Here is a 25,043-nt window from a genome sequence, read left to right as displayed (position 1 = left end):
CAAAATCCCTTGTATTTGCCTAATAATCAGAGCTGATTTGGGGGATCATCAGAAAAATGTAAACTTACCCCGAAAATACCGAGATATTTTGAAGCTTCCACTTTAATATAACTTTTTTTTTTAACTCTAAAACCCACCATCATTCTGCTCTCTTTCACATGTGTGAGGTGGTGTGTTGCCATTCTGTTCTCTTTCATCGTTGGAAAAATAAGTCTGCCCGATGTCTGACACTAATGCTTCTCTCAGCATTTCCTGTGATCTGTCTCCAGAATGAGTCAGATCACTTCTCACCTTTTATGTTTCTGTGGGCTTGCTCTATCAGGTTCTAGTGACCAATGTGTGTTCAGCCCATGGCATATCTTAATTCCAGACATGTCTATGGCAGTACTGGTCCAATTCCAAAGCTCGTGAAGCTGAATCACAGTGAGTAAGCAGAAAGTTTGTTTGCAGAACTTTTATCTGTTTTAAACAGGAGTGTTTATATGTGAGATAGACATGCTCGTTTTTAATCAGGAGCAAAATTCCAAAACAGATTTGCATGAAACATTTGACATCTTGGAATCTAATCATTTTAACCGTGCAGGAGAAGGGGGTGGAGGAAGTTGCCTGCAACAAGATGTTCAAGAGTAGAAACCCTATATTTCTGCTCTGTAACTGGGAAATGCCCTAAAAAAGAGCTATTTGGGCATTGTGGGTTGCAGAGTGGGATAAACATTTTTATGGATTTGTTGGCAGGATCCTTTAGACCACAGTTTTTTGAGAGAGTTTTATCTTCAGTATTGGAGAAGTCAGTGGGCAATGATGACAGGGAAAGTTGTACGAAGGGGTGGTAGTGCTGACTTTCCTTTCTTGCCACCTCTGTTTTCCCTTAAGTGTCTCCTACTCCAGCCCCCAAGTTTAACTTGAATTTGCCGTGTTCTAAAACCATTTTTGACAGCCCTGAACTGTGATAGTTATAGTAGGTTTATATATTATTATGAGTTTATAATCCTGTTGTCTTTACTTTCAGGTATGGGTTTTAGCTTTCCCACTATTATTCAGAGGATCCAAATAATGCCCATTAATTATAGGTAGAGACTCATGCTAATGTGGGTTTTCAGTTACATGTAGATACTCCATGCAAAATTGTAGCAGTAATAGTTCGAAAGTTGGGGAATCCAACCCACAAAGCTAAGTATAACTTTGTCCTCTAGTGTCTTTGAATTATGGCACCAAATTCAGCCTTAGTGTAACTCTCTTTCCTTCAGTGGAGTTGCATCATAGAATGAATTCAGCCAATATCCTCCTTAATTCATTGTATTAATTAATAATGTATTTATAATATAATCTGGAATTTCTTACGTAGCCTTTCAGTAAGGTGCCAACCATACCGATCTTAAGACTTGACTTGATTTTTAAGCCTCAGTACTATTACAAACCAAGGTATGTTTGAATAAAATCTGTTCTGCTAATGTTGAGTTGTGCATGCATAGAAATACTAAGTGGAATTTATGGAACAAATATGAGATTTTCGGAGTATTTTTTAACACTGCTCAAAAATGGCTGAATAGATTTTTCAGCCTCTTGGCTTAGGTGTGACTTTTAAATTTGTATTTATTATCAGGTCCATTTTTATAGCAGAAATCTTATAAAACTTGTTTTGCAACTTGAGATAAAATTCCTATTATACAGAAATACACAATTATAAAAGGACCTATGGAAGGCCTTAAAGCTACATTAACAAGACCTGCCACCCATCTTTCTTCTTTGTGATATTGACTACATATTATGGTTGATGCTTTTCATCTTCTCCTTCTGTCTTTTTAGTTGATAGTGTCAATTGACATCTTACATATCATGTTGAGATCCAAACTTCTAGTTTTTCTTGCATTTAGATGTGTAACATGTTTATTAGTTGCCGTATCAAAGCTCTACACAATATTAAGATTTTCTTCTCCTTCCTCCTGTCTGTTTTACTGATTTTGATATCTTAATTTTGAGTTTTACTTTGACTGTTTGTTGAAGTGATTTCTCCCTTTCTTAGTATTCAAAAAAATTTACATAAAAATTCCATTTGAGAAAGCTGTGAGCAACTGCAAAAGGGGGTGTTCTGATGAAAGCTGGTTTTCAAATTTAACTATGGCTGTCACTATAGTAATTATATAATAATTCCAGGTATTCTGAATGATGAAGAGACTACCATATAGCCTATGTCTACACTGTAATTAAACACCTGCTGTTGGGCTCAGGCTACAGGGCTGTTAAATTGCAGTTTAGGTGTTCTGTCTCGGGCGGGAGCCCAAGCTCTGAGAGCCTGGGAAGAGGAGAATTCTAGAGCCCAGTATCCCACCCAGCCTGAACATGTGCACCGCAATTTCACAGCCCAAGCCCAACTGCCCCTGGGACGAGCCAGCCACAAGTATTTAATTGCCATGTAGACATACCCTTGGTGGTTTAAAATGAGAAACCCTCAACCTAAAAGTGAACTGGCTACTAATAAAGGAAATCTGCTAGATTTTTTTTTCACAGTTGAAAGTGAACGTCAGGGGAGGGGGAAGAGTTTGTTGAAGTTCATGTTTCCTCCATGTGGTGCATTAGGACAATGACATGTGGCACTGACTAGATCAATAGCTGCATGTCCTTCATAGTCCTGTGGGAGTGGAGTACAGTTGTGTCAGTCTGTGAAAGTGATAATGAAATGCAGCTTACTGGAAAACTCCAGGTTTAAGTTTACTGAAGACACAGGGCCAAGTATTCTGTCAATTTAAAGAAGGGCTTTTCTCTGGTAAAGATTGAGGATTCAGAACTGTTGTTCCTTCTAACAAATCTCTTGTGATTGTTACTTTTGCTTTGGGAGCCTTTGAGAGTGGATAAACTGAACCAGTGGTACTGAGTTATGGAAATTGCCTATTTATTGTAATGATTGTTTACAAAGAAGGCCAAGACTTCAGGAGCGTTCTCTTCATTGTATATTGTGTGTATTTTATCATACAGAAGTAACCCACTCTATTTCTTCAAAGCAGTCCTCACAGCTTCTACAGCCAAATGTAGAGTCTCACAGGGAAGCTGTTGCCATCTTGATAACTAACTAGAAGAAAAGATCGTAAATAAGCAGCACCTAGCTCTTTCAGAAAGGTGGATTCTGTAAATAAACAGTTTGGCTCTCAGAGTTGTGTTATAGATTTAGTCTTTCTGATGGATCTGTAGGGATTAGTTTTTGGCAGCTAAAATTCACAGATTAACACTGGGCAGTGTGTTCATTTGCTATAATAACCTTAGTAATGATTTGCATTTCCATAGTGCCTTTGATCTAAGTAGCTCAGAGTTTCAGGAGCCCTTTCTAGTTAAGTTTCACAACACTCATGTGAGGTTAGTATTCTCCTCATTGTACAGATGGGAAATCTGAGGCACAGCTAAATGAAGTTATTTAGCCAGTTGCACAGTGAAGCAGTAGTGTTGCTGGGACTAGAACACAGGTCTCCTGGTTCTCTATTCTGTTCTTTAATCACTCGGCAGTGAAGATTTAAGGGAAGCTGTTGTGACTGTGGATCTGGATGCTGGAGTCCTGAGCATTAGTGGTGGTGGTGTCCCAGTGTGTTATTTCCAGTCACAGGCTTTGCAGTACCTTGATAGGAAATCCCTGGGCTTTAGAAGGAGAACTAATCCTTTTTTGTACTTGGATTGGGATACATAAAGCCACTTGGTTGCACCTTGTATGGCCATGATGAAGCTTTCAGTGTTTTTGCTGGAGGCTCCCCCTGGTAGAAAGCTGTTCTTCTCTGTTAAAAGATACTTTGCTGAAAGCTTCAGAAGGCTCTACAGCCATGGCCCAAGAGATGTTAATTGTTCTCATCCTAGCTTGACTTTTCTAGACGTGATTGATGGGCGAGACTCATGTTGCTTCCAGAAATAGTTGCTCCACACAAATGGAGAGAATGGGTAGTGAGAACTTCAGAGCAGAATTCTTCTCTGGAAAAGTGTGTGTCTGTATCCACATTGCCATCATCTTACGTCTACAATATTTGGATTCTGCTGAATTTTTTTTTTCACGTGTTGATACTTTGCTTCACAAATCTTAAGGATCATAGAAATTAGAGAGGGAAATGACTTATTAGTTCATCTATTACCTTCTCTCTGCCAACCCTGTCCTCTACAATATATCATCTGGTGCTTTGTCCAGTGTAATTTTTATAGTTCCAAGCCTTGAGACTTCCACCACATCTCACTGCCAGAAAAAAAAAATTTCCAGATCAATATTCAATCTGAATTTTTCTTTTTTATTAATTGCATTTCATTGCTTGTAGCAGGATCCTTGCATGTCACCCAGAGTAATTCCCTTCTTGGTGTTTATACCCCTCCGGTTCTCTATCTCCCCTCCACTCCTCTTATTTGTTGCTTGGCCAAGTTATTCTTTTACTCTTTCTTCATAGGTCAGTTTCTCCAGCTCCCTGATCATTTTTTGGCTTCTGCGCGAACTACCTCCAATTTTTCTATCTTCCTGAGAAAGTGATGCCCAGAACTGAATGTCAGATTCCAGGTGCAGCAGTGCCATAGAGTGCTACATCGTCACTTAGTGCCTGTTCGTATATGCCACCTGCTTTTGCAAACACACTTATCACCTACATTTGGGTGAGCATAATCTTGAGTCTGGCCTGCATCCAAAGTGGGAAGGGTGGGGTCAAGCAGTGGTTCTCAATCTATTTACCATTGTGGGCCGCTTATGCAGCTCTCTGTGTGTTATGTGGGTTGCATCCACACAATATATATACTACCTGCATGGCCCTGACGATGTCACGTGTACCGAAGCTATGTGCTGTCACATGGACCGCAGGTTGAGAATCCCTTGGGTAAAGCAGTGGAAGGAAAAGAAATAAGGATGAAAAGAAACTGGGACAGAGAAGGGAAAGAAGGAGGGGGACGAGGGAGAGAGAGAACAAAATAAAAAAAATGGGATGGGAGAGGGAAGCAGCACTGTCAGAGCAGAGTCTTGAAGAGAAAAAGGAAGGGGGGTGGGTAGAGAAAATATAGTCTGAGCGAAAGCAGACGCTGCAGAAGACATATCAAGACATGAAATGAAAAATAAGGACAAAGTGGGGAGAGAACAAGAAGACACATTGACATTTCAGCTCTGATTTAATGGTGGTGCTGTTTCGAATAGCAACGACAAAAATTCTAAAACTATTTCCAGCACTGGATTGGATGCAAGACTATCCATCTCCTCCTTTAGATATAGTGCAGGTGAGCCTCTCAGGTTTGATCCACAATAGTATTCTTTTTCTTGCTTTGTTTTTCTTTGTTTGTTTTAAGTTGACATATACACACCTGGGGTCTCTGATCTGGCCAGGTGGTATCCTGGCTGTGTTTCCAAATTCAGGTCTCTGCCATAGGCTGCCATTGTACTAAAAACAAACAAAAGAACCTTCTGTAATGTCCAGTTCAGAGTGAGTAAAAATAAGGCTTAAGAACTTAATGAGTCTCTTGCATCATGGCATTCCTTAGATTTTTAAAGAGATCTCTTCACTGATATCCTTGCTTTCGTAAATGCTAGGGAAAGATATTGTTAACAATTATGTTTATCAGGGATTGAATTAATTACCTTTTTCTTTGATCATTATTATAAATAAATTAGCCCTGAGGATTTCCAGGAGAAAAGAATGCTAGATTGTAGTTCCCCAGCAGTCAGTGGTTAGTGCTTAACACTATTCTGTAGATATTGAAGCCAGTAAATATTGTTTAGTTTTGTAGTAAGAAAAATGAACATTTAGAAATGCTCGCTCCTTATTTAACAGCTCTGCTCCCTCTTGCTTCAGTTATTGTAAGTCATCCATAAACCATGGTGACGTGCATGGATGGAGCTGGGAAATGGGACATATGTCTACACAACAACTAGACACCCAGGGCTGGGCTGTGCCAGCCGACTTGGGCTCTCAGGGCTTGGGCTGCGGGGCTGTTTCATTGCTGTGTAGACTTCCATGCTTGGGCTGGAGCCTGAGCTCTGGGACCCTGCCATTTGTTCAGTAGCAGAGGACAAAAAATTATACTGTCCTTCAAAACCATCAGTATTTCTGTTGGATGACCAATGCTCTTCCTTATAGTCTGATCAGAGCTGGTTGACATTTTTCCTTGCAATATTTCTTTTGATGAAAAATATCCTTTTTTTCCATAAACATTTTCATTTCTTTTAAAATTTTCAGTGTGCAGATGAAAATATAAAGCTGAAAATTGTTTGGCTTTTGAAAACCACCAAAACAAATGGTTTTTGTTGGAGAAAAAATGGAAAATTTTGATTTTTTTTTTAAATGTGCAGCAAATACTTATCATTTCCTGACCAGCCATAGTTCTGATAATTGAATCTTTATGCATGATCGGAGGCAGAAGGATCCCACTTTGACTTTAAAATCCCAAGCTGAGTACTCAGGGCTGGCATTCAGAAAAATCACTTGAATTTACCCACTGGGAAAGGGTGAACATGGAATCCTCCCCAGATCTGCCATTGAAAAACATTCTTTGGCAATCAAATTTTAAAGTGAAGCTCTAATGAAAAGTGACTGTGTAAAAGTGGCACCATCTCCTGTTATCTGTGTGTACTGAGTTATATCTACTCCTTTCCTGACAAAAATAAGTATAACATAACTACTTTTTACTTCTATTAGACATACAGAACTAACGCTGCTCTGGAAGAGGTGAGGTAGGTGTGTGTACTGGGGAGGTGGCATCGTCTATTAAAAGATTTCAAAGCACTTTAAAAACATAATTACTTAGTCCTCAGTAGACCTCTGTGAGTAATGCAAATAAACATTATCCCCTTGTTTACAGATAGGAGCAAATAAGGCCCCATTGTCACAGAGTGACTCCGTGGCAGGGCCAGGAATAGAACACAGGATTCCTGACTTTCATTCCTCTGCTCTAATCTCTAGACCAGTTCTTGTTATGGCCATTGTTGTCCCCCTTGATGGTGGTTTCCTATGGCAACCAGAAACCATTTTTTGACTGAGAAACAGTGACAGCATCCAATAATGCCTGATTCTGGAATGCATTGTCACAATGGGTTAAATCCACCTTGGGATGCTTGTTTACACAGGGTTTGGGTTATATGACATAACTGGGTCTCTCAGTTTCAAGCTGGTGAGAACCAGGATCGAGATCAGCCATCAAACACTCAATTTGCATACTGTCTCACATGGGTTCTGATGCTGAGCAGCTGTGTGGAGCCTGCTTTCCCTCTGATAACAGAGGCCAAGTGGAGAAAGCAGGATGCATTCATCAGAAAGGTGCGGCGCATTTGTGCAGCCCCAGAAAGAACAGTAATTGGTGACTAGCAGCTGTGTTTTTGGGAAGAGAAGAAGCACTTTTAGAATCTGCAATGTGTGCAGTTAATTCTGAGAAGCAGGTTTCTGTGCTTTAGGCCAGGCTAGGATCGTAAGCTTGTGGGGGAAAGTGCTTTCCCACTGAGTTATAGGTCTGCTTCAATGAATTCAGCAGGCAAGAATCCTGCCCTTGATGGTGGTGTGGGTAGGGTTGGAGGTTTACTGTCATCCAAGTCAGCAACTTAGAAGCATCAGGACCACTCTGAAGTTCCAACAGTTTTCATTTCCTCTTTCATTCTGTGTTGATCCAGCCGGTTCTTTTAAACACTGAAGTCAAAGAAATTATAAGGACTTCTCTCTTGCCCCCTCCCCACATGTCATGTAACTGGCAAGAACACTGCAGTGTACCAGTATCAATTGTTAATTAGCATGGGAAATAAATGGAAGGAAGTGCGATAGAATCCTATGTCCTTTTGAATATACTCACTGAAGGCAAGAGTTATTTGTGAGCTTCAAGCATATGGGTGGGAAAACTGCCGAAGACAAAGTTGTTCCCATGTGTCCATAAACTAAATCTGATTCCCCAAATTAATCCAAGTTAAGAAACTTTGCTCTGGCAGAAACTTGTAAATATTACAGTACCTGTCACTTTTGGATGCTGTTTTCTGTTTTCATAGCAATGAGCTGAAAGCTTTGAAGTGTGGGAAGTTTTGTTATGACTTTTAGAAATTGACCTCAAAACATCAATCTTCTTATACAGGCTACATGAAAATAGACCCTTGATTTTTGCAGGCGAAAACTTTTTATGATAACAGCATGGTTTAATGGTGAGAACTATAAACCAGGAACTCCTGAAGTATAATCCCAGCTCCAATGCCCACTCTCTCTGTCGGCTTTAATGCTTAATTTTTCCCATTTGTAAGCTGATGGTAATGTTATACCTATCCTCAAAGGAGTAGGAGGATTAATTTAGTCAATGTTTGTAAAGAAATTTCCAGATGTAAAGCAACATGTAAATACTAAGAATTACCATGCTCATCTTTTAGACTATACATTCTTGAGGACAGAAAATGTCCTTTTATTCTGTTTGTACAGGGCCTATGACCAAGAGCTCAACAAAGCTCTGAGCTATCACAATAACAAAGATAAATAGTAATGATTACATGTTAGTTTCACTTACTGCCAAGCCAAATTTCTGGTTGATCCAAAAATGTAAATTATTTCTGAGAGACGAACTGGTAACAATTATCTTTCTCCTCCTCCTCCTGTGTTGGTCTCCAGCTGATATTTAGAGGCAAGTGAAGCCTTCATTATTGCTGTTGATCTCTACTCTTTATTGTCACTTTTTGTTTGGTTGTGGTTTGTTTTTGTTTTTTAACACTCCTAATTAGCAGTACTTAACTTCGGGTTTGTCTTTAATGCAAAGTTAACAAGTTATAATTTGAGTGTTGCCCCAGATCAACTTCTAGCCACACACAAAACCTTTAATTCAAAGGGTCGATCTTCACTGCAGACTTAACCCAGGCTCTTACTTCCATATTGTCCCTAGCTCCTATCCACACACTCAGCTCTGTTACCTGAGTGTGGTGTCCCTTTCAAGTAGGGTGATATGAATTGGGTAGAACAGCCCTGAAATGCAGAGTTCAAGTCCTGATCCCAGGCTGAATGATTCTGGGACATATTTTATCCTGGATTCCCTGCAGCACTGCTCAGTGCTTGCTCACAGCTCGGAGGCTGTGCCAGCCTCTTGCCAGTGGTGAGAGGAGGGCTGAGGTGGACCTTAGCGCCCCCACCCCCACAAGGCTCGAACCCTGTTCATCCCCTCCCACTGAGGCACTGCCACCAGGCCAGAATCTGGACCTGAGCAGTAGAAAGAGCCACCCAGGTTCAGTGGGAAGAGGAGGAACAGGGGCGGGCCTTGGAGGCAGCGAGGCTCCTGCAGGTGTCTCACTTTTGCCTTTTGAAAACATGGTCACTATGCTTTCAGCCCAGGCTAGCTGTCTCATCTGGGGCTGTAGGCTAAAGCCTGTGTGCTGCTTACCCATGGGCTGGTAACCCGCCACGTTGCAGTGTGGATGCAGGCTAATCAAGTCTGCCACTACGAGTCCTTGCCTTCCAAGAACCCTCACTACCCGAACTCCCATCCCCATGTTAGGTAATAAAGCAAGTCCTCACTCACCTCTCCAGCACCCGAGTTCGTGCGGAGTTGGTATGGGGCACACAATTCTGTCAGAGACCAGACACCAATGCGTTGATCAACGGGCTCACACTATCCTTAGCTCTAAAAAGCTTTAGATTAAGTGTGGCCCCTTTATTAGGGGTGAGCATCAATATTTATACACAGAAGTAAACAAAGTAATTAACAAAAGATAATGGTCATGCATAATTAATCAAGATTTTACAGGAAAAGCAAGTTAACAAGTAAATGCATAGAGATAAAGGCTAATGGCTACTAGGGAAAGGGGGTGTCATGAGTAGTTTGCAGGTCAGTGCTTTGTTCAAAAGGGTTCAGGAAGGATTATGCAGAGACAGTCAGTCTGGGTGTGTTTTGGCTCCCCAAAGTTCACCAAAAGTTTAGACCCAACATTCCTCCATTTGTAGCTTTGAGATAACTATTAATCAAAAAGCTACACCCTATTTTAAGATCTCAAGGGCCGCTTGGCAATTTTAGCCTGGGCCAAATTGAAGAGAGTAAGGCTTTTAGCTGAAGTGGGAAAAGAATAAACTGACTTACATGAGTTTATGAGGGAGGGGACACACTGAATACAGCAACACAGTATTATAAGGACTACTATGGCCCCAACAACACCCACCAAGAGTTTTTTTAACCCACCCAAATCCGGGCAGCCAATTTCATAAGGCTCCCCACCAATCATAAGGTGGCTGGCCAGAGGAGTAGTTTTTAGCCATTTCCCTTAGGTGTTTGGTGCGTTGAAAAGTGTTAGAGTAGGTGTCATTTACAAAAACACAGCATTCTTCATAAGCAGAAAATAAACTAAAAAAGCATTAAAAAAAACATACAGTTGTCAGAATAAAGGGTCCTCTCATTTTTTTCGAGTCAATTTAAGTCTAATGTCTGAGAGAGGTAAGCTGGTCCACTGGTCGAAGGCAGTGTCCTCAGTGGTGACAAGAGCTGCTGGTCCGTCACTGTGGTCCACTACGGCTGGCTTGACATGGGAGTGGTGGATCCAAGATTTGCGTCCTTCCAGGAACACTGCAGTCTGGGTTGTTAAAAGAACCTGGTGGGGTCCAGTAAACCTTGGCTGGAGGGTGTCGTCACGAACGAACTGTTTGGCCCAGACGAAGTCCCCTGGTTGGAACGGGTGGATCTGTTCCTCCAGCGGCACGGTCTGGGAAAACTGCGAGGCTTTCCAAAGGGTACGGAGGCGAGCCTGTAGGGAGAGAAACTGACACACGGTTAAATGATCCCCTCCCAATAGTGAAACATCAGCACGTGGTAGCGCCCCGCCTTTGAAAGGGGGGTGTCCATAGAGCAGTTCAAAGGGGGATAATCCCAATGCGCGGGTTGGGCGAGTACGAAGGTGAAACAGGACCAAGGGAAGTACCTGAGGCCACTTTAATCCTGTTTCCTGACAGTATTTAGCCAATGTAAACTTAAGTTCCCTATTTATATGCTTAACTTTCCCGCTAGACTGGGGGTGGTAGGGTGTATGAAAGGAGTGTGAAATGCCCAGTCCTTGTTTTAAACGGCCAAGGACATGACCAGTAAAGTGAGGTCCGCGATCTGAGTCGAGCACAAGAGGGATGCCAAAACGGGGTACAATGTCTCTAAGGAGAATCTTCGCCACTGTGGCAGCAGTACAATTAGCAGTAGGAAAAGCTTCGACCCAGGAAGTCAGAGGGCAAACCAAAACAAGGAGGTGCTTTTTCCCAAAAGCCTTTGGCATATCTGCAAAGTCAATTTGAAGATGTTGAAATGGAGCAGCAGGCGGAGGTTTTCCACCCTTAATTTTGTTAAGAGGTGGAGCAGGTCCATTACGCTGACATGTGCTGCATGCTTTCACTATTGATAGGCAATAGGGTTGAATGCCTGGAGCATACCAAAAGCGAGCGATGGTGTTCACGAGGGCGTGCGTGCCGTAGTGACCCCCTTTATCATGGTGCCAGCGAACTGCCACGGGGTATGTGGAGCGAGGGAGGCAGGCTCGGCCATCTGGCATAAGCCAGGTCCCTTTGACCAGAGTGGCCCCGAGGCTCTCCCACGATTGTAGTTCAGCAGCGGGTACTGGTACGGGGTGCGGTGGAGTAAAGGAGGAGGCTGCAATAGCCAATGTGGGCATGGCTAAAGGTAAGGTGGCAGCCTTCTTAGCGGAGGCGTCAGCCAGGGCATTCCCACGGGTAACGGGGCTACTATCTTTAGTATGGGCCCGGCAGTGAACTACAGCCAGGACAGAGGGTTTTTGGAGGGCGTCCAAAAGCTTGTGGATGAGGGGGAGGTGCTGAATGGGTTTACCGGCAGCTGTCTGGAAACCTCGAAACTTCCAGAGGTGGATATGACAATGCACAACTCCAAAAGCATATTTGCTATCAGTAAAAATGGTAACGGTCTTACCAGCGGCCAACTGGCAAGCTCGGGCCAGGGCATAGAGTTCAGCGGCTTGGGCTCCCCAGTTGCCTGGCAGTGAGGCGGCCTCTTGAATGTCCCATTCAGAGGTGACAGCATAACCAGTGAAACGCTTGCCATCAACATAGAAGGAGCTTCCGTCCGAGAAGAGGATGCAATCGGGGTTGTCCAGTGGCACGTCAAACAGGTTGTCTCTTATCTGTAAGATGCTGTAAACTACTTCCACACAGTCGTGCTGATCCTGGAGGACTGGCAGGTCAGGAAGCAAGGTAGCTGGATTAAGGGGTCCACACCTTTCAAAAATTAGGTTAGTGTCTTCTAAGAGTTCGGCCTCTAGCTGTTGCTGACGATGGGCCGAAAAGACTTGGGTTGTGCCCCTACGCAGAAGGGCTGACAAGGCATGAGAGGTCCAAACCGTGGTAAAATGACCCAGGGTTAGGCTCTTTGCCTTTGTGATCAGCAGGGCAGCTGCTGCCAGAGTCCGGGTGCAGGATGGGGTTCCCTGAGCGACAGGGTCGATTTGCTGAGAGTAAAAAGCAAGCGGGAAATGGTGGGGCCCGCTCAGCTGGGTAAGGACACCACTAGCAATTCCGCCCCTCTCGTGGACAAAAAGGTGAAAGGGTTTGCTGTAATTGGGGGGGCGGAGAGACATGGAGGAGGCCACACTGTCCTTGAGTAACTGAAAGGCTTGAATAGTGTCCGGGGACCACTGCAAAGGGTCAGGAGCAAGGTTAGCAGTGAGTCGGTGGAGCGGTTTGCTTAACTCCCCGCAGGACGGCAACCAGGGGCGACAGAAGCCAATTAATCCTAAGAAAACTCGAAGTTGTTTCTTGGTGTTCGGTAGAGGGCAGTTTTGAATAGTCTTTATGCGGGCTGGGTCCATCTGTCTTCCCTCTGGGGTTAACAGGAAGCCCAGATATCGGACCTTTTGTGAGACCCACTGAATCTTTTTAGGGTCTACCTTGTGGCCTCTGGTGTGTAGGTATAATAAAAGTGCCTTACCATCGATGCGGAGGGCAGCTTCTTCGCGATTACCTAATAGGATGTCATCTACGTATAGGACCAATGTGGATCCCTGCGGACTGGTGAAACCTTCCAAGTCGTGGCGGAGGCACTGGCTGAAAATCGTGGGGCTGTCTCTGTAGCCTTGAGGAAGTCGTTGCCAGACATAACTTTGTCCCTCCCAGGTGAAACCAAAGAGATACTGAGAGTCTGGGTGCACAGGAATGATGAAAAAAGCTGATTTTAAGTCAATAACAGTGAACCACTCAGCATCCCAGGGGATTTGGCTGATGATAGTAGCTGGGTCAGGAACTACTGCATGAAGAGGGACCACATACTGATTAACAACTTGTAGATCCTGTACAAAGCGCCAACGAACAGGGTCTCCGTCCTTTTTAGGAGGCTTTTTGACAGGCAGTATAGGGGTGTTACAGGGAGTGCGCTGAGGGCGGACTAGCTTTTGTGCAATGAATCCCTCGATAATGGGGCGGATGCCCTCCCGGGCTTCCAGCGACAGGGGGTATTGAGGGACTGACGGGGGGGTTAAGGAAGGCTTCACCTGAATCCTTACGGGCTCTGCCGAAAGGAGCAGGCCAACATCAGTGTCAGAAATTCCCCAGAGGGTTGAAGGCAAGTCAGTGAGGTCAGGGGAGAGAGAGGGGGGTGTTTCCCAATTACCCTGAGTAGGGGCCGAATCTCCTAACACTGTCATCAATAATCCTACCCCTTCAGGAGCGCAGGTTAAAGTAGCCTCAAGCTTACAGAGTAAATCCCGGCCCATCAAAGGGATCGGACAAGCTGGGGAAAAAAGAAAACGGTGAGGAAAACATTTATCAGCATAAATAATCATTCAAAGGCAAAGTGAGTCCCAGAGACTGTGGGTTGCCCTCCACCCCAGTCGCAGTTTTAACCTCAGAGGATAGCCAGGGAGAGGGGGCATGATTTAAAAGAGAGAAAGTAGCCCCAGTATCAATGAGGAAAGAGACAGGCAGTCCCTGGACTGAAAGGGTTAAACGAGGCTCTTTGCTGGGAGGGGAGAAAGTGAGAAAGGAGCCGGGCTAAAGACATTAAGGAAATAAGACCATCACATTGTTTGTCTTCGCCCCCGGGGTACCGTCATTGAGGAGGCTGAGTTTGCTGCGGCTGCTGCTGTTTCCCGTAGTTGATCCAGGCCTGGGGAATGGGCTGAGCTGGTGGTGCACCTGTAAAGGCATCTCTCTAACTATACTTTATTACTCGCAAGAGATTTGACGGGGACATCCTCTGGGCTATCCTCGGGGGGGGGGGGGGATGCACCCTGCTGTATCTGTTTGGACATTAGCCTAGTAACTACTCCTCCCGAGGTTTGCCCCTCCATTTCCTCCTCATCCTTCTGCAGAAATTCCAATCTGGGATTCTGCAGATTCCCCTCTGCTACATGGAGAGAGTCCCCCTGCGGAGGAATAGGGGCAGGTGCAGAGGGGACCAGCTGACGAGTCAAAACACGCCGTGGTCTACACCCTTCATTGAAATAACCTGGAGGGGGTTCACTCTCGGGAGAGTACCTGACTGCCATAATTTTTAAAGATTTCCACAGCTCTGCTGCTGTGTCCCAACAAAACCAGTAACATAACTGTCCCGGATGGTCTTTTTCGATCTGGCTCTTTACTCCTCTTAAGGCAGCCTGTTCGAAAGAGCCATACGAAGGCCACCTCATCTCCGGGTCGGCCAATACCGCGGTATACCCAGTCCAATTCCTTACACATAGTGTGTACAACTTCTTCCTAGACATTCCTGTCTGTACTGGGAGTTTCCCTTCGTTCCATAACTTATTTACAATCCCCAACGGACTCTCAAGAGGCACGCTAGTCCCTTGACCCATGGTGTCTGACAGGAGCCCTCCAACTGGCGTTTACCCTGCTGTCCAATACACGACCCCTCAATATTGAATTGGCTGGGAGAAATCTCCTGTGGCGCCTTGCCAATTCATATATGAGTGGTCTGACCACTGGACAGAGGTACCGCACCAGAAGGAATCCCGGACGAGCCCCCAAATTGTTAGGTAATAAAGCAAGTCCTCACTCACCTCTCCAGCACCCGAGTTCGTGCGGAGTTGGTATGGGGCACACAATTCTGTCAGAGACCAGACACCAATGCGTTGATCAACGGGCTCACACTATCCTTAGCTCTAAAAAGCTTTAGATTAAGTGTGGCCCCTTTATTAGGGGTGAGCATCAATATTTATACACAGAAGTAAACAAAGTGATTAACAAAAGATAATGGTCATGCATAATTAATCAAGATTTTACAGGAAAAGCAAGTTAACAAGTAAATGCATAGAGATAAAGGCTAATGGCTACTAGGGAAAGGGGGTGTCATGAGTAGTTTGCAGGTCAGTGCTTTGTTCAAAAGGGTTCAGGAAGGATTATGCAGAGACAGTCAGTCTGGGTGTGTTTTGGCTCCCCAAAGTTCACCAAAAGTTTAGACCCAACACCCATGTTCCCAGAAGGACAGACAAGTTCTCACACGATTCACTAGGAAAGAATCCTAGAGAGGCTCGGCTTACTGCAATGCTAGTAACCAGGGGATATGACCACAGAAGTCCTACAGCAGCAGCGAGGATACAATCAAGTTGACATACTAAAGTCTGGCTTTGCAGTGTGGCTGCTCATATGTTGGCTAGGCTGATGTGGGTTCTTGTCACCTGGAGTGAAGATATGCAGTCACTTAGACTCTTGAGAATTTTACCTTAAAACAATAGATTGTGACGCAAGATTTGGGCTCTATTCTGTGCTGTGTCCTTGGGTGAGTAATATACAGCTACATTTTCAAAAGTGAGCAGTGATTTTGCGTGGCTGCTTGTGAACATTTTGTCCTTTCATTTCTGTTTCCTTCAAAGAGAGTCTGTAAATTGAGGCCTTTATCTATTCTAATGATCCCAGAGTCCCAAATCCATGTTTGGTGAATGATCTTACAAGTGCTTTGCTTTAATCTCTTACGGCTGGTCTACACTACGGGGGAAAATCGATCTTAGATACGCAACTTCAGCTATATGAATAATGTAACTGAAGTCGAAGTATTTAAGATCGAATTACTCACCATCCTCACGGCATGGGATCGATGTCCGCGAGTCCCCCTGTCGATTCCGCAATTCCATTCGGGTTGGTGGAGTTACGGAATCGATATGAGCGCGTTCGGGGATCGATATATCGCGTCTAGATGAGACGCGATATATCGATCCCCAAGCAATCGATTGCTACCCACCGATACGGCGGGTAGTGAAGACATACCCTTAGTGGAATAACTAGGAAAGAAAACAGCTACTGTGGAGAGAGCCGGTAATGAACTGGGAGGAAAAAGCCCCAGATTTCCATTTGACTCCTCTTTTTGTCTTGCAGATGAGAGGATCTGTTCACCACCCTTTATGGAGCTGACAAGCGCCTGTGGAGAAGACACCTTGCAGGTCATAGAGAAGAATGGACTAACATTCCCATTCAGTATGTAAACAGGCTTTTTATCACATATTCTGAATTTTCGTCCTTTAAGAGCACTGTAACCAATGTAGAACTGCATGTTTCTTCATCAGGGACACTAGAACCTTTCTATAATTAGCACCGTTAAACTGAACAGTTGGTATGTATACTGTCTCTCCCCACAAGCTTCTGAAGAGCTTCCGATGGATGTTCTCTACCTCAAACACTGCACTGCAATAAACAAAACCACGTTCCTGGGAAATGCTCATAGTTCTAACATTTATACTGTTGTCTTGAACCTCCTCAGGAGATTGTTCCTACCAGCCATGCTCGCTATTTTTGCTCAAGAGAATCATTTTTTCCCCTACCCCAAAATCCAGATGGAAAATATGCCTTTTAAATGCCAGGAAATTAAAAATAATAATAATAAATTGTGTAAGGCAGGTTTGAGTTCTGCAGTCTCAGGCAGCTGCAGTAAGCTGATTTTTCAACTATAACAGACATCCACACTGAGACTTTTTTTATTCCTTTCCTCATTTGATCCCGTCAGTGTAAAATGAACAGAAGTGGTGTCTGCTCTGGGTCTCAGCCTCCTGTATTAGGCTATGGCTACATTATGAGGCTTTTAGCGACACAGCTGTGCCACTACAGCCGTGCCACTAAAAGGCGTGCAGCATAGCTGCTGTTTGTTGGCCGAGAGAGCTCACCTGCCAACAAAAAACTTCCACCCCCCACGAGTGGCAGCGGCTTTGTCAGCAGGAGAGTGCTCCTGCCGAGAAAGCACTGTTCACACTGGCAGTTTTCGTTGGTAAAAAATGTTGTTGTTCCGAAGTGTGTGTTCTTTAACACCCCTGAACGATAAAAGTTTTGCCGATGAAGTGCCATTGTAGACAAACCCTTAAGCTGCAGTACTTTGTAAGTTACTGGGGTAAAACAATTGTTGTATTGCCTGGCTGCCCTCTTCTCACCGAAATGCTGATCTCATGAAGTTATCCTGTGAAGCAACACCCTATAGCCAACTGAATGATTTCGACTCCCCAGGTCATTCACATTATAGACTGGCTAGCAGCAGTCTGGTTCTGCAGCACAGAGGTGGTCAAACTGCACAGCAGTGGTTCTCAGCCACTCGAACTGCAATTTTGCCAATCCCAAGGTTCAACAGCCAGAAGTCAGACCTTTCCCCCCCCCCGCCCCTCCCCACCCCACCTCCCCAAAAAAAACCAAAAAAAACCCCATGAGTTTTTTAGAGAGAGATTATGTTGTGGATTTTTTTGTCTGTCTTTTGATTATTATTTTTTCTCCACCTGCCCATCCCCAGTGTGTATGTGTGGTGATGCTTAGTGTTGTCCACTCTCTCAATTGTACTAAGGAGAATCCTCTCTGTAGGAGCTCCCACACCCTGGCCAGCAATTAATTCTACCCCATCCCTCAAATCAATCCTGCCCCCCGAGCTCCCACATCAGTTCTGCCCTCGCAGCTGCCTATCACATCAATTCCACCCTTCTAGCCTAACCTGTGCTGCTCCTGCAGCTCCTGGGTTCTTCACCCTGCTCTTCCAGGTCTGGGGGGTAACTGCAGCCAGTTCCTCCCCTTCCCCCTAGTCAAGCCTGGTGTTGTAGGGGTGGAGAGGGGAAGCAGAGAGCAGGCTGACCCACTGTTCACAGCTGGACACAAGGAAGAAGGGAGTGGAGCTGCTGTGAACTGCCAAGAGCACTTTCTGCTCCCTTGTGTGAGAATGGAGTGGGCTGGTGAAGAAAGGGAGACAGAGCGCTTCCTGCTTTATGCACAGTCCTGGCTGGCTGCTCTTCCCCAGAAAACAGCAGGCAAGTGGGGAAGGCAGCCATGCAGAGTGGGTTTGCACAAGAGAACTGGAGCTGTTCACATGATTGCCAGGCTGACTTGAGCCCTGGCTGAAATAAAGTGACTCACAAAGAAATCACAAGAGTTATGAACACTGGCACTATTTCAGGCATTTGTAACTGGTGCCTTGTGCTACCTTCCCCCCTGAATGATCAGCTTCTGTGCTGAGCCCTGCTCAGTGCTGCCTCCTTCTCCTGTGTCCTGTGTGCTCTAACCCAGTGCGTATCACTCCAGTTCCAGAATAGCAGTTAAGAGACACGGGTCTGGAGCAGTCCAAACTTCATGGCAATGGACAGCACATAGAGCTGAGACGGCGAGCTCTAGCAAGTCTACCTGGTACCACTGAGGTCTTACCCTTGTGAACTGCTATATGGGTTGGGAACAGGCGGTACAAAGAGTTGTGTGTGGCCCGTTTTGCTCATTCACTCTCTCTTCCTTTTTTTTTTTTCCCCCTTCATTTACACAGTTTGTAAAACCAGAGTGGCCCATGGAACCAACTCTCATGAGGTGAGTAAAAGACTTCTGGGGCTTCAGTCAGCTTTATCCCCTCCTGACTGCTAATGGGTTGGTTGGGAGCTCTACTGTGCAATAATAGAATGATTGTTATCCCCCAAACTACTACCCCTCCCCCCTTACATTTCCTTACTTCAGATACCTTTTGTAAGGTTACTTGGGCTCAGTTTAAATAGGGCTTATCGCCCTTGAGCAGAAGTTCCATCTCTAGCAACAGAGTGAGGCAAGAGCTGGGCTTGTGAGGCCTTCCTTCTTCAATCTGCCCTTTGGTGGGAGATGAGGCCAATTGGATCTCCCCGCTCACCCCCCGTCTCTCAGTTCCGTTGTGTAGTGCTGATGGTGAGAATTGGTTCTGAAATGTTGAGCCTTTGATCCTCCGTTTCCAGGTAGAAGGACTGCCCAGTTTCTTCTCTTCAGTGAGATGGGCATGGGGAGAAGATGAGTGAGGAGGAGCAGCCCTCTCGTACTCCTCTTCATGGCAGGGGGAAGGAGAAGGGAGAAGCACATAGGGACAGAGCCACACATATGCTCTGTTCTCTTCATGAGGTGGGAAGGGAGAGTGGAAAGGATTGGGCTGGGAGAAGCATCTCCTTCCCTGTCCTTTCAGGGAGGTGGCCACAACTGAAATGACTATTCCTGATGTAAGTGAATCTCCTGTGTATTTAGCTGGCCATAAATATAGGGAACCTGAGGTGAAGCACCTCCACCTTTTCCAGAATCTTGGGAGCAGAGGTCGACAAACCCTATTTCAGCTTATTCTCCTTTAGCTTTCTTGCCTCCCTCCTCCTCAAATCCCAGTGTGAGAATCCAGGCCCTACTCCCTGTAAATAAGTATTTTCTTTCATTCATTCTTTTGTTATTTCATTCACAACTTATCTATGGCCACATCCAAGTTTCCCAACTCCTCCTAAAATCTGTGCGTTACTGCAGCACCTTCGAGAATGAAGGGCCCTGGAGTGAAATGCAGATCTAAAGGAACAGGGTACCTGCTGGTAAAATGAGGAGTGACCAATATTCACTGTTAAAGAAATCCTTATTTTTCAGTTGGACCATGCGTCCTCTTTGATAAAGACAAGGCATATAGGTCCCTTGGGAAATTAATTAAGGGATTGACTGAAAGCTGCTGGCCACTCAGTTTTTCAGGTACTGTTCTTTTGGAAATCAGAATCCTGTGACCCTGCTTCTGGTTCTCCTGTAACTCTGTAACACAAAGCTTTCAGTGCCTAATGAGTTAGCATGGACTTTCGTTACCATGATGGGCCCCTCCTTGCAGTTCTTATGAAAAGTACTGACTTATTTAAGTTTTCTGCTTGAACATCTGCAAGATATGATGCTTGAATAGAGTTGTACTTCTGTGGCTTTTCATGGGAGCTGATTATTACTGCACAGGTTGGTGACCTCAGCGATGCCTGAGGTCCTGCATGACACTTCAGTCCGTCTGGAGCAGAACCATTGTTGAAGTTACCATGTTCCCCCAGGGGTGGTATTAGGGCTCATTTACTGTCAGACGGCAGTCTGTCCTATAATAGCCACATGTGGAGAATGGCTGCTTGAGAAACATGGAATGTTGTATTTGTTGAAAGCTCCTGATGTGAAAGCAGCATGTCCAGTGACTTGAGCACAGGACTGGAAACAAGTAACTGTAGTTCAGTTGTCCTCTCTGTGGCCTTAGGCAAGATGCTTAACCTCTGTGTACAGTATTGGGGTCGTGTCTAGAGGCCCCATCCAGCTTAATTACAGAAGCCGGTTTGCACAGGTTATTAACATGTGTATATTGGATATGTGCTGCCAAATAGATAGCATCTAGTAGAATAATGATAGAGTAAAAAAAAATCAGTTGCAAATAGGCATTGGCTGCATGCACTGACTTGCACTCAGAAAACGTTAGAGAATCTCCTGATGGTGTATGCATGCAGAAAATTATGTGATCTCATATGGTCTGCCAGATATAGAAGAGAACAGAATAATAAGCAGCTAGCTAGAGACCTTTAGTCATAAATATATAGTCATCCCATTGCTTATTTGACTAAAAGTATTACTTTTTGTTGAAATATTTATCATCTTATTATACAAGAACAAACTAGAAAGCTAACATGAATTCAGAAAAAGCTCTGCAAACTAAGAGTACAACATAAATCAAACTGACAGGTACACATAGAGGAGATAGAAAGTGTTCCATGGTATGCAATTTGTAAAATCCCTCCGGTTAGCCTGACTTTACTGAGATCCAGTTAATTGTAGAAAGCAAGAAAAGAGGCAGAGTTTACGGAGAGAAATGTCTATCTTTGAGAGGGATTCAGAGTCAGGGCTCATAAGCTGTGTCCTGAACTCTGCCATTGTGACCTAGGACTAATCACTTAAACTCTCTGGGCATTGTTCTGGACCAATTTGAACTCAATAGGAAAACTAGTAGTCCCTCTTCAAAGTGACAAGATCATGGATCACTGCAGCTGGGTCTTTGCCCTCAAAGAGAGGGCATAGTCTTCAAGCTAATTAAAGGTGTGAATAAGCATTTCTGGCCAGTGACTTAATCAGGGTGCCCAAGCGTGGAACTGTGTATCATGTGATGTGGATTCTGCTGGCTCTTCAGAGTGTTTCATTTTACCCATCAGCATCCCTTCCATCATATATGGGCTAGGTTTGAGCCAGCTGCTGTTCATCGTTGAGCCCCTAAATGACTTTCTCTGTGGCATATTTCTTCCAGTCCCTGTGTCATTCATTTAAGGGGGCTGTACACTGTGGGTGATGGGATGAAACTGAGCCAAGGCAAGTGTTGGCTGAGCATTGCCTAACAGAGAGGGCGGTTAGACTCTGAAAGAATCTCTCAGTGAAGTGGCAGAAACCCCAGTTGCTTGCGAGATTTAAACCTGGATCAAACCAAAAAAAGAACTGTAGGGAGCAACTTTCATTGGCAAAGAGGGTCAGGATGACCTAATGCATCTATTTCTTCATATCTCTGATTCCCTGTATAATCTGATGGGTATTTTCCAGGTTCTGTCACTCAGATGTTTTATTGATTTTAAATTAAAAATGAAATTGGGAATGTTACATAACTAACAAAGATAAAATGCCATTGTACATGTTTAAAAGAATCTTAATTTAAAATGATGATGTGTGCATCTGAAAGCCATGCTGATAACACCCTCAGGGACTTAGGCTTATTGCAGCAGTAAATGTAATAAAAGAGAAGCTAGCTGCTGAGAAGGGATTTGCACTTGGTTATTATCCCTGGATAGATTTTTCCCAGATCACATATTTCAGCCAGACAACAGAAAAATGTGAATAAATGAAAGCCCAAATCCTTGTGGAAAACTATTTGCATTTTGTGTTTCAGATGGCAATCATATTCAACCAGGAAGGCCTGAAGGCCATCCAGCCCCCCTGCGTGATTCAGAGCTTCATCAATCACAATGCTGCGCTGTATAAAGTGTTTGTGGTCGGGGAATCCTACACTGTGGTAAAAAGACCATCTTTAAAGAACTTCTCGGCAGGCATTTCAGGTAAAGTGCCCGTGTGCGCCAGCTTAACTGCTAGCATGAGCTCAGAGGCCCTTGGCAGCAGAGATCCTGAATGAAAAATGTTTTTGAATAGGCTGCTAAAATTAAAACATCTGCTTTTTACATGCTGTATTTCCTCCTCTGTGTTATTTCAACAGGAAGGGAGATAACTCATCTGCTCTGGAATACATGTGAATAGGGTTCTTATAGTAAATGTTTATGTGAAATTAACCGGAATCTTACCTGTTAAAAACTGTGTTTTATGTCATTGTGGAAGTGGCGAAAGCTCCTTTACTAGAAACTCTCTAAACACTCAGTAGGTTCATTTGTCATTTGCTCTTGAGTTATAATTGCAAGATAGAGGGAAATTCCTGGATTCCGTCATTTTGGGACTTCCTGTCCCTGTCTTTACCGTGTTCGTTTTTTGTTTGTGTTTAAAGTAAGAGCAGTTGAGTTCTCCCATGCAGGAGCCTCTTGGTTTTTTCATGTAAAGGCCAGTTCTTGACATTCTCAGGGGAAATACAGTTGATCATTTTCATTTGATTCTAGTTGGTAACTATTTTGGCGATAAGCAGAGTAGAGCTGCTGGGCTAGTGGTCCACCTTTAGTTATCAACAGGTACAGTTATAAATCAACAGAGACCATTTCAAGGGTATTAATTGAGCCTGCTGCAATTTCCTTTTTGGAAGAAGAACAACTTTCTGTTGTGAAGCCTGAGGAATTGAGAAACTACATTCAGTGGATTATTGGAAACAGAAAATCTATAGTGGGCCTAGTATGAGTGAAATAGTGATATGTTTATCAGCTGGTGTGAGAAATTAGCATTACGGAAATGTACTGAAGTATCAGCTAATTTTAAGGCATCTTTATGAAGGACAGTGCCTTAGATGCAGCCATTAGCTTATTAGTCTAAAGTTTTAATGTTATTTTGAATCCCGTGTAAAAATGAAATTTGCAGACTGGTTTCAATGAATCCCTGGATTCCAAGTCTGGATTTCTTGGCCTAAAATCTGCTGCTGGCAAGGGACATGTTATGAGCAAGGGATCAAGCGGGTCTGACTGTTTCAAGAGTCTACAGTAGCTGGTTGCAGAAATGTGAAGTCTTATGAAGTAGAAGCATAGACAGGATATTTGAATTTCTGCCCCTTGGCTCCGCCTCCTGAGCAGCACTTCCTCCTTCAGTGATTAGCACTGGAACAGGACAAATAAAACTGGCCTGGCAGCATCCTCAGTAGAGAGCTTGTGGGACGTTTGTCATTCGTGTCATGAGGATTTTTAACAAATAGGTGTCTTTTCCTTCTGGGGCTGCTTCTTTACTCCTGCCCTTCTTCATGCTCCTTAGCATTCCTTCCTCTGGTTGGCGTGGAGTGCTAGAAGGAGTTCAGTCCCCTTTGAAACAATATCTCAGGACTTATCTTGACATTCCTTTTATTTAAAAAGCCAGCGTGGGATATTTGGCCTTTGCTCAGTCAGATTTGTATTTATGTCCCACCAACTTTGCCGAAGTCCAGCTCTAACCTGCCCATGCTTCTCAGGAACGTGCATAGTTATGGACAGCAGTACACACTGGCTGGTTTTCAGAGCTGTTGAGCGTCCCATCTCTGTGGGAGATGCAGCTGCTGAGCATCTCTGAAAATCAAGCCACAGATCACTTAAAAATCTAGGGCTGGCCACCTGCCTCAGATCTTGGCTACTGCTCTCTAACATGTTACCAAAGGTCACAGATTCTTTTGGTTTTGCCTCCCATGATTCCTGCATCTTTCCAATAATAATGCGCAGTGAGCCTGTGGCTGTGATCCAGTCTGCGGAAGGAGCAGCCTAGTAGAAACTCATCCTACATCATTCTGCAAGTGTGTGATACCACTGCACATTCAACATTATGTTTGCTTTGATGCTGTCCAAGATTCATGTCTGGGTTTATATATACCATGGCAGTGTCCTCTGGTAAACCCAAGAGGACAAGTTATCATAATGGAAAGCTGCCACAACATTTCTCCCCACCACCACCCCTCTCACCCCTTTGGAGGGGTCCTGTAGGAGGATAAATTGGCCTGGGAGGGTGCATGGCCAGAGAATGTGGTAATACAATTCCCTGAGCAGCCTCCACGGCAGGCTGCTGTGTTATCTTCTGATTAAAGATCCTTCCTGCTTACTTCTCACTGGGGTGAATTTTGCTCTCCTGGCCATGGGGGTCTACCTTGGGTACAGGGCAGTATAATTTACACCTCCCCTGCTCTTGCTTGGGTGGATCTAGTGCCAACTGTGAAATCATCTGCTTTTCTCATCTGTCATGTAAATGAAATCTTGTACATTTCCAGTTGAATGATCACTTTAATTCCTAACAATTTCCTAGGAATTATTTCATTAACTTACAGAAAACGTTCTTTAATGAGTGGGATTTATTTGACTGCAGAAATGAAACCAGTTCTATATAATATACACAACCCGTGTTTTATTTACCTTATCTGCATCCTGAAATCTTGAAGTTGTGTGGGTCTTGGGCTAGGTTTCCTGCCATGGGCCGGTGCCTATGTGCAAGAGGAAGCTTTGCATTACAGAGTCATCTTAGTACATGCACAATGTGCCTCAGATGGCACATGACCAGGATTCATCACCAAAATTGGTCCACTGGTTGGATCATTAGCTTCCCCAGCTTGGGCTAGATACTGACAAGGAGTGCAACATGAATGCTAATCTATGCCCCCCAAGACGGAGTGGAGGATATTATCAGCCATTGAGCTGGATTAGATTCCCTGGGGTTTCACTGCCACCTAGTGTTACATACAGTATAAACCAATCCTTTTAAAATTCAAATCCAATTATCAATTCATTTATAACTTTTTCTTTT

General features: G+C 44.2%; 1 protein-coding gene and 1 long non-coding RNA gene across 5 annotated transcripts in view; one reads left to right on the top strand and one right to left on the bottom strand.

Annotated features, from left to right (window-relative positions):
* The window catches only part of ITPK1 (inositol-tetrakisphosphate 1-kinase), a 266,577-nt gene that overhangs the window by 205,068 nt on the left and 36,466 nt on the right, over positions 1-25,043 (top strand). For 3 of the 4 annotated variants that reach the window (XR_007774438.1, XM_050953316.1, XM_050953315.1), the window contains 3 exons: positions 16,251-16,349; positions 18,652-18,692; positions 22,033-22,198. Coding sequence is in view for 3 of the 4 variants with exons in the window: in XM_050953316.1 (XP_050809273.1) it covers positions 16,251-16,349; positions 18,652-18,692; positions 22,033-22,198 (306 nt within the window). In the remaining variant the exon portion in view is untranslated. Of the gene's footprint in view, positions 1-7,079; positions 7,291-16,250; positions 16,350-18,651; positions 18,693-22,032; positions 22,199-25,043 lie in introns of those variants that run through there. The other variant, XM_050953317.1, reaches the window with a different exon arrangement.
* LOC127051274 (uncharacterized) lies at positions 1,581-25,043 on the bottom strand. The gene is made up of 3 exons (XR_007774452.1): positions 24,656-25,043; positions 5,302-5,378; positions 1,581-4,204 (listed from the first exon to the last, which is right to left on the bottom strand). It is a non-coding gene; the product is annotated as an uncharacterized LOC127051274 (long non-coding RNA).

Source organism: Gopherus flavomarginatus, chromosome 5 (genome assembly GCF_025201925.1).
Source record: "Gopherus flavomarginatus isolate rGopFla2 chromosome 5, rGopFla2.mat.asm, whole genome shotgun sequence".
Taxonomy (NCBI): domain Eukaryota; kingdom Metazoa; phylum Chordata; order Testudines; family Testudinidae; genus Gopherus; species Gopherus flavomarginatus.
The sequence above is the reverse complement of the archived record's forward strand: the minus strand, read 5'-3'. Positions and strand labels throughout refer to the sequence as shown.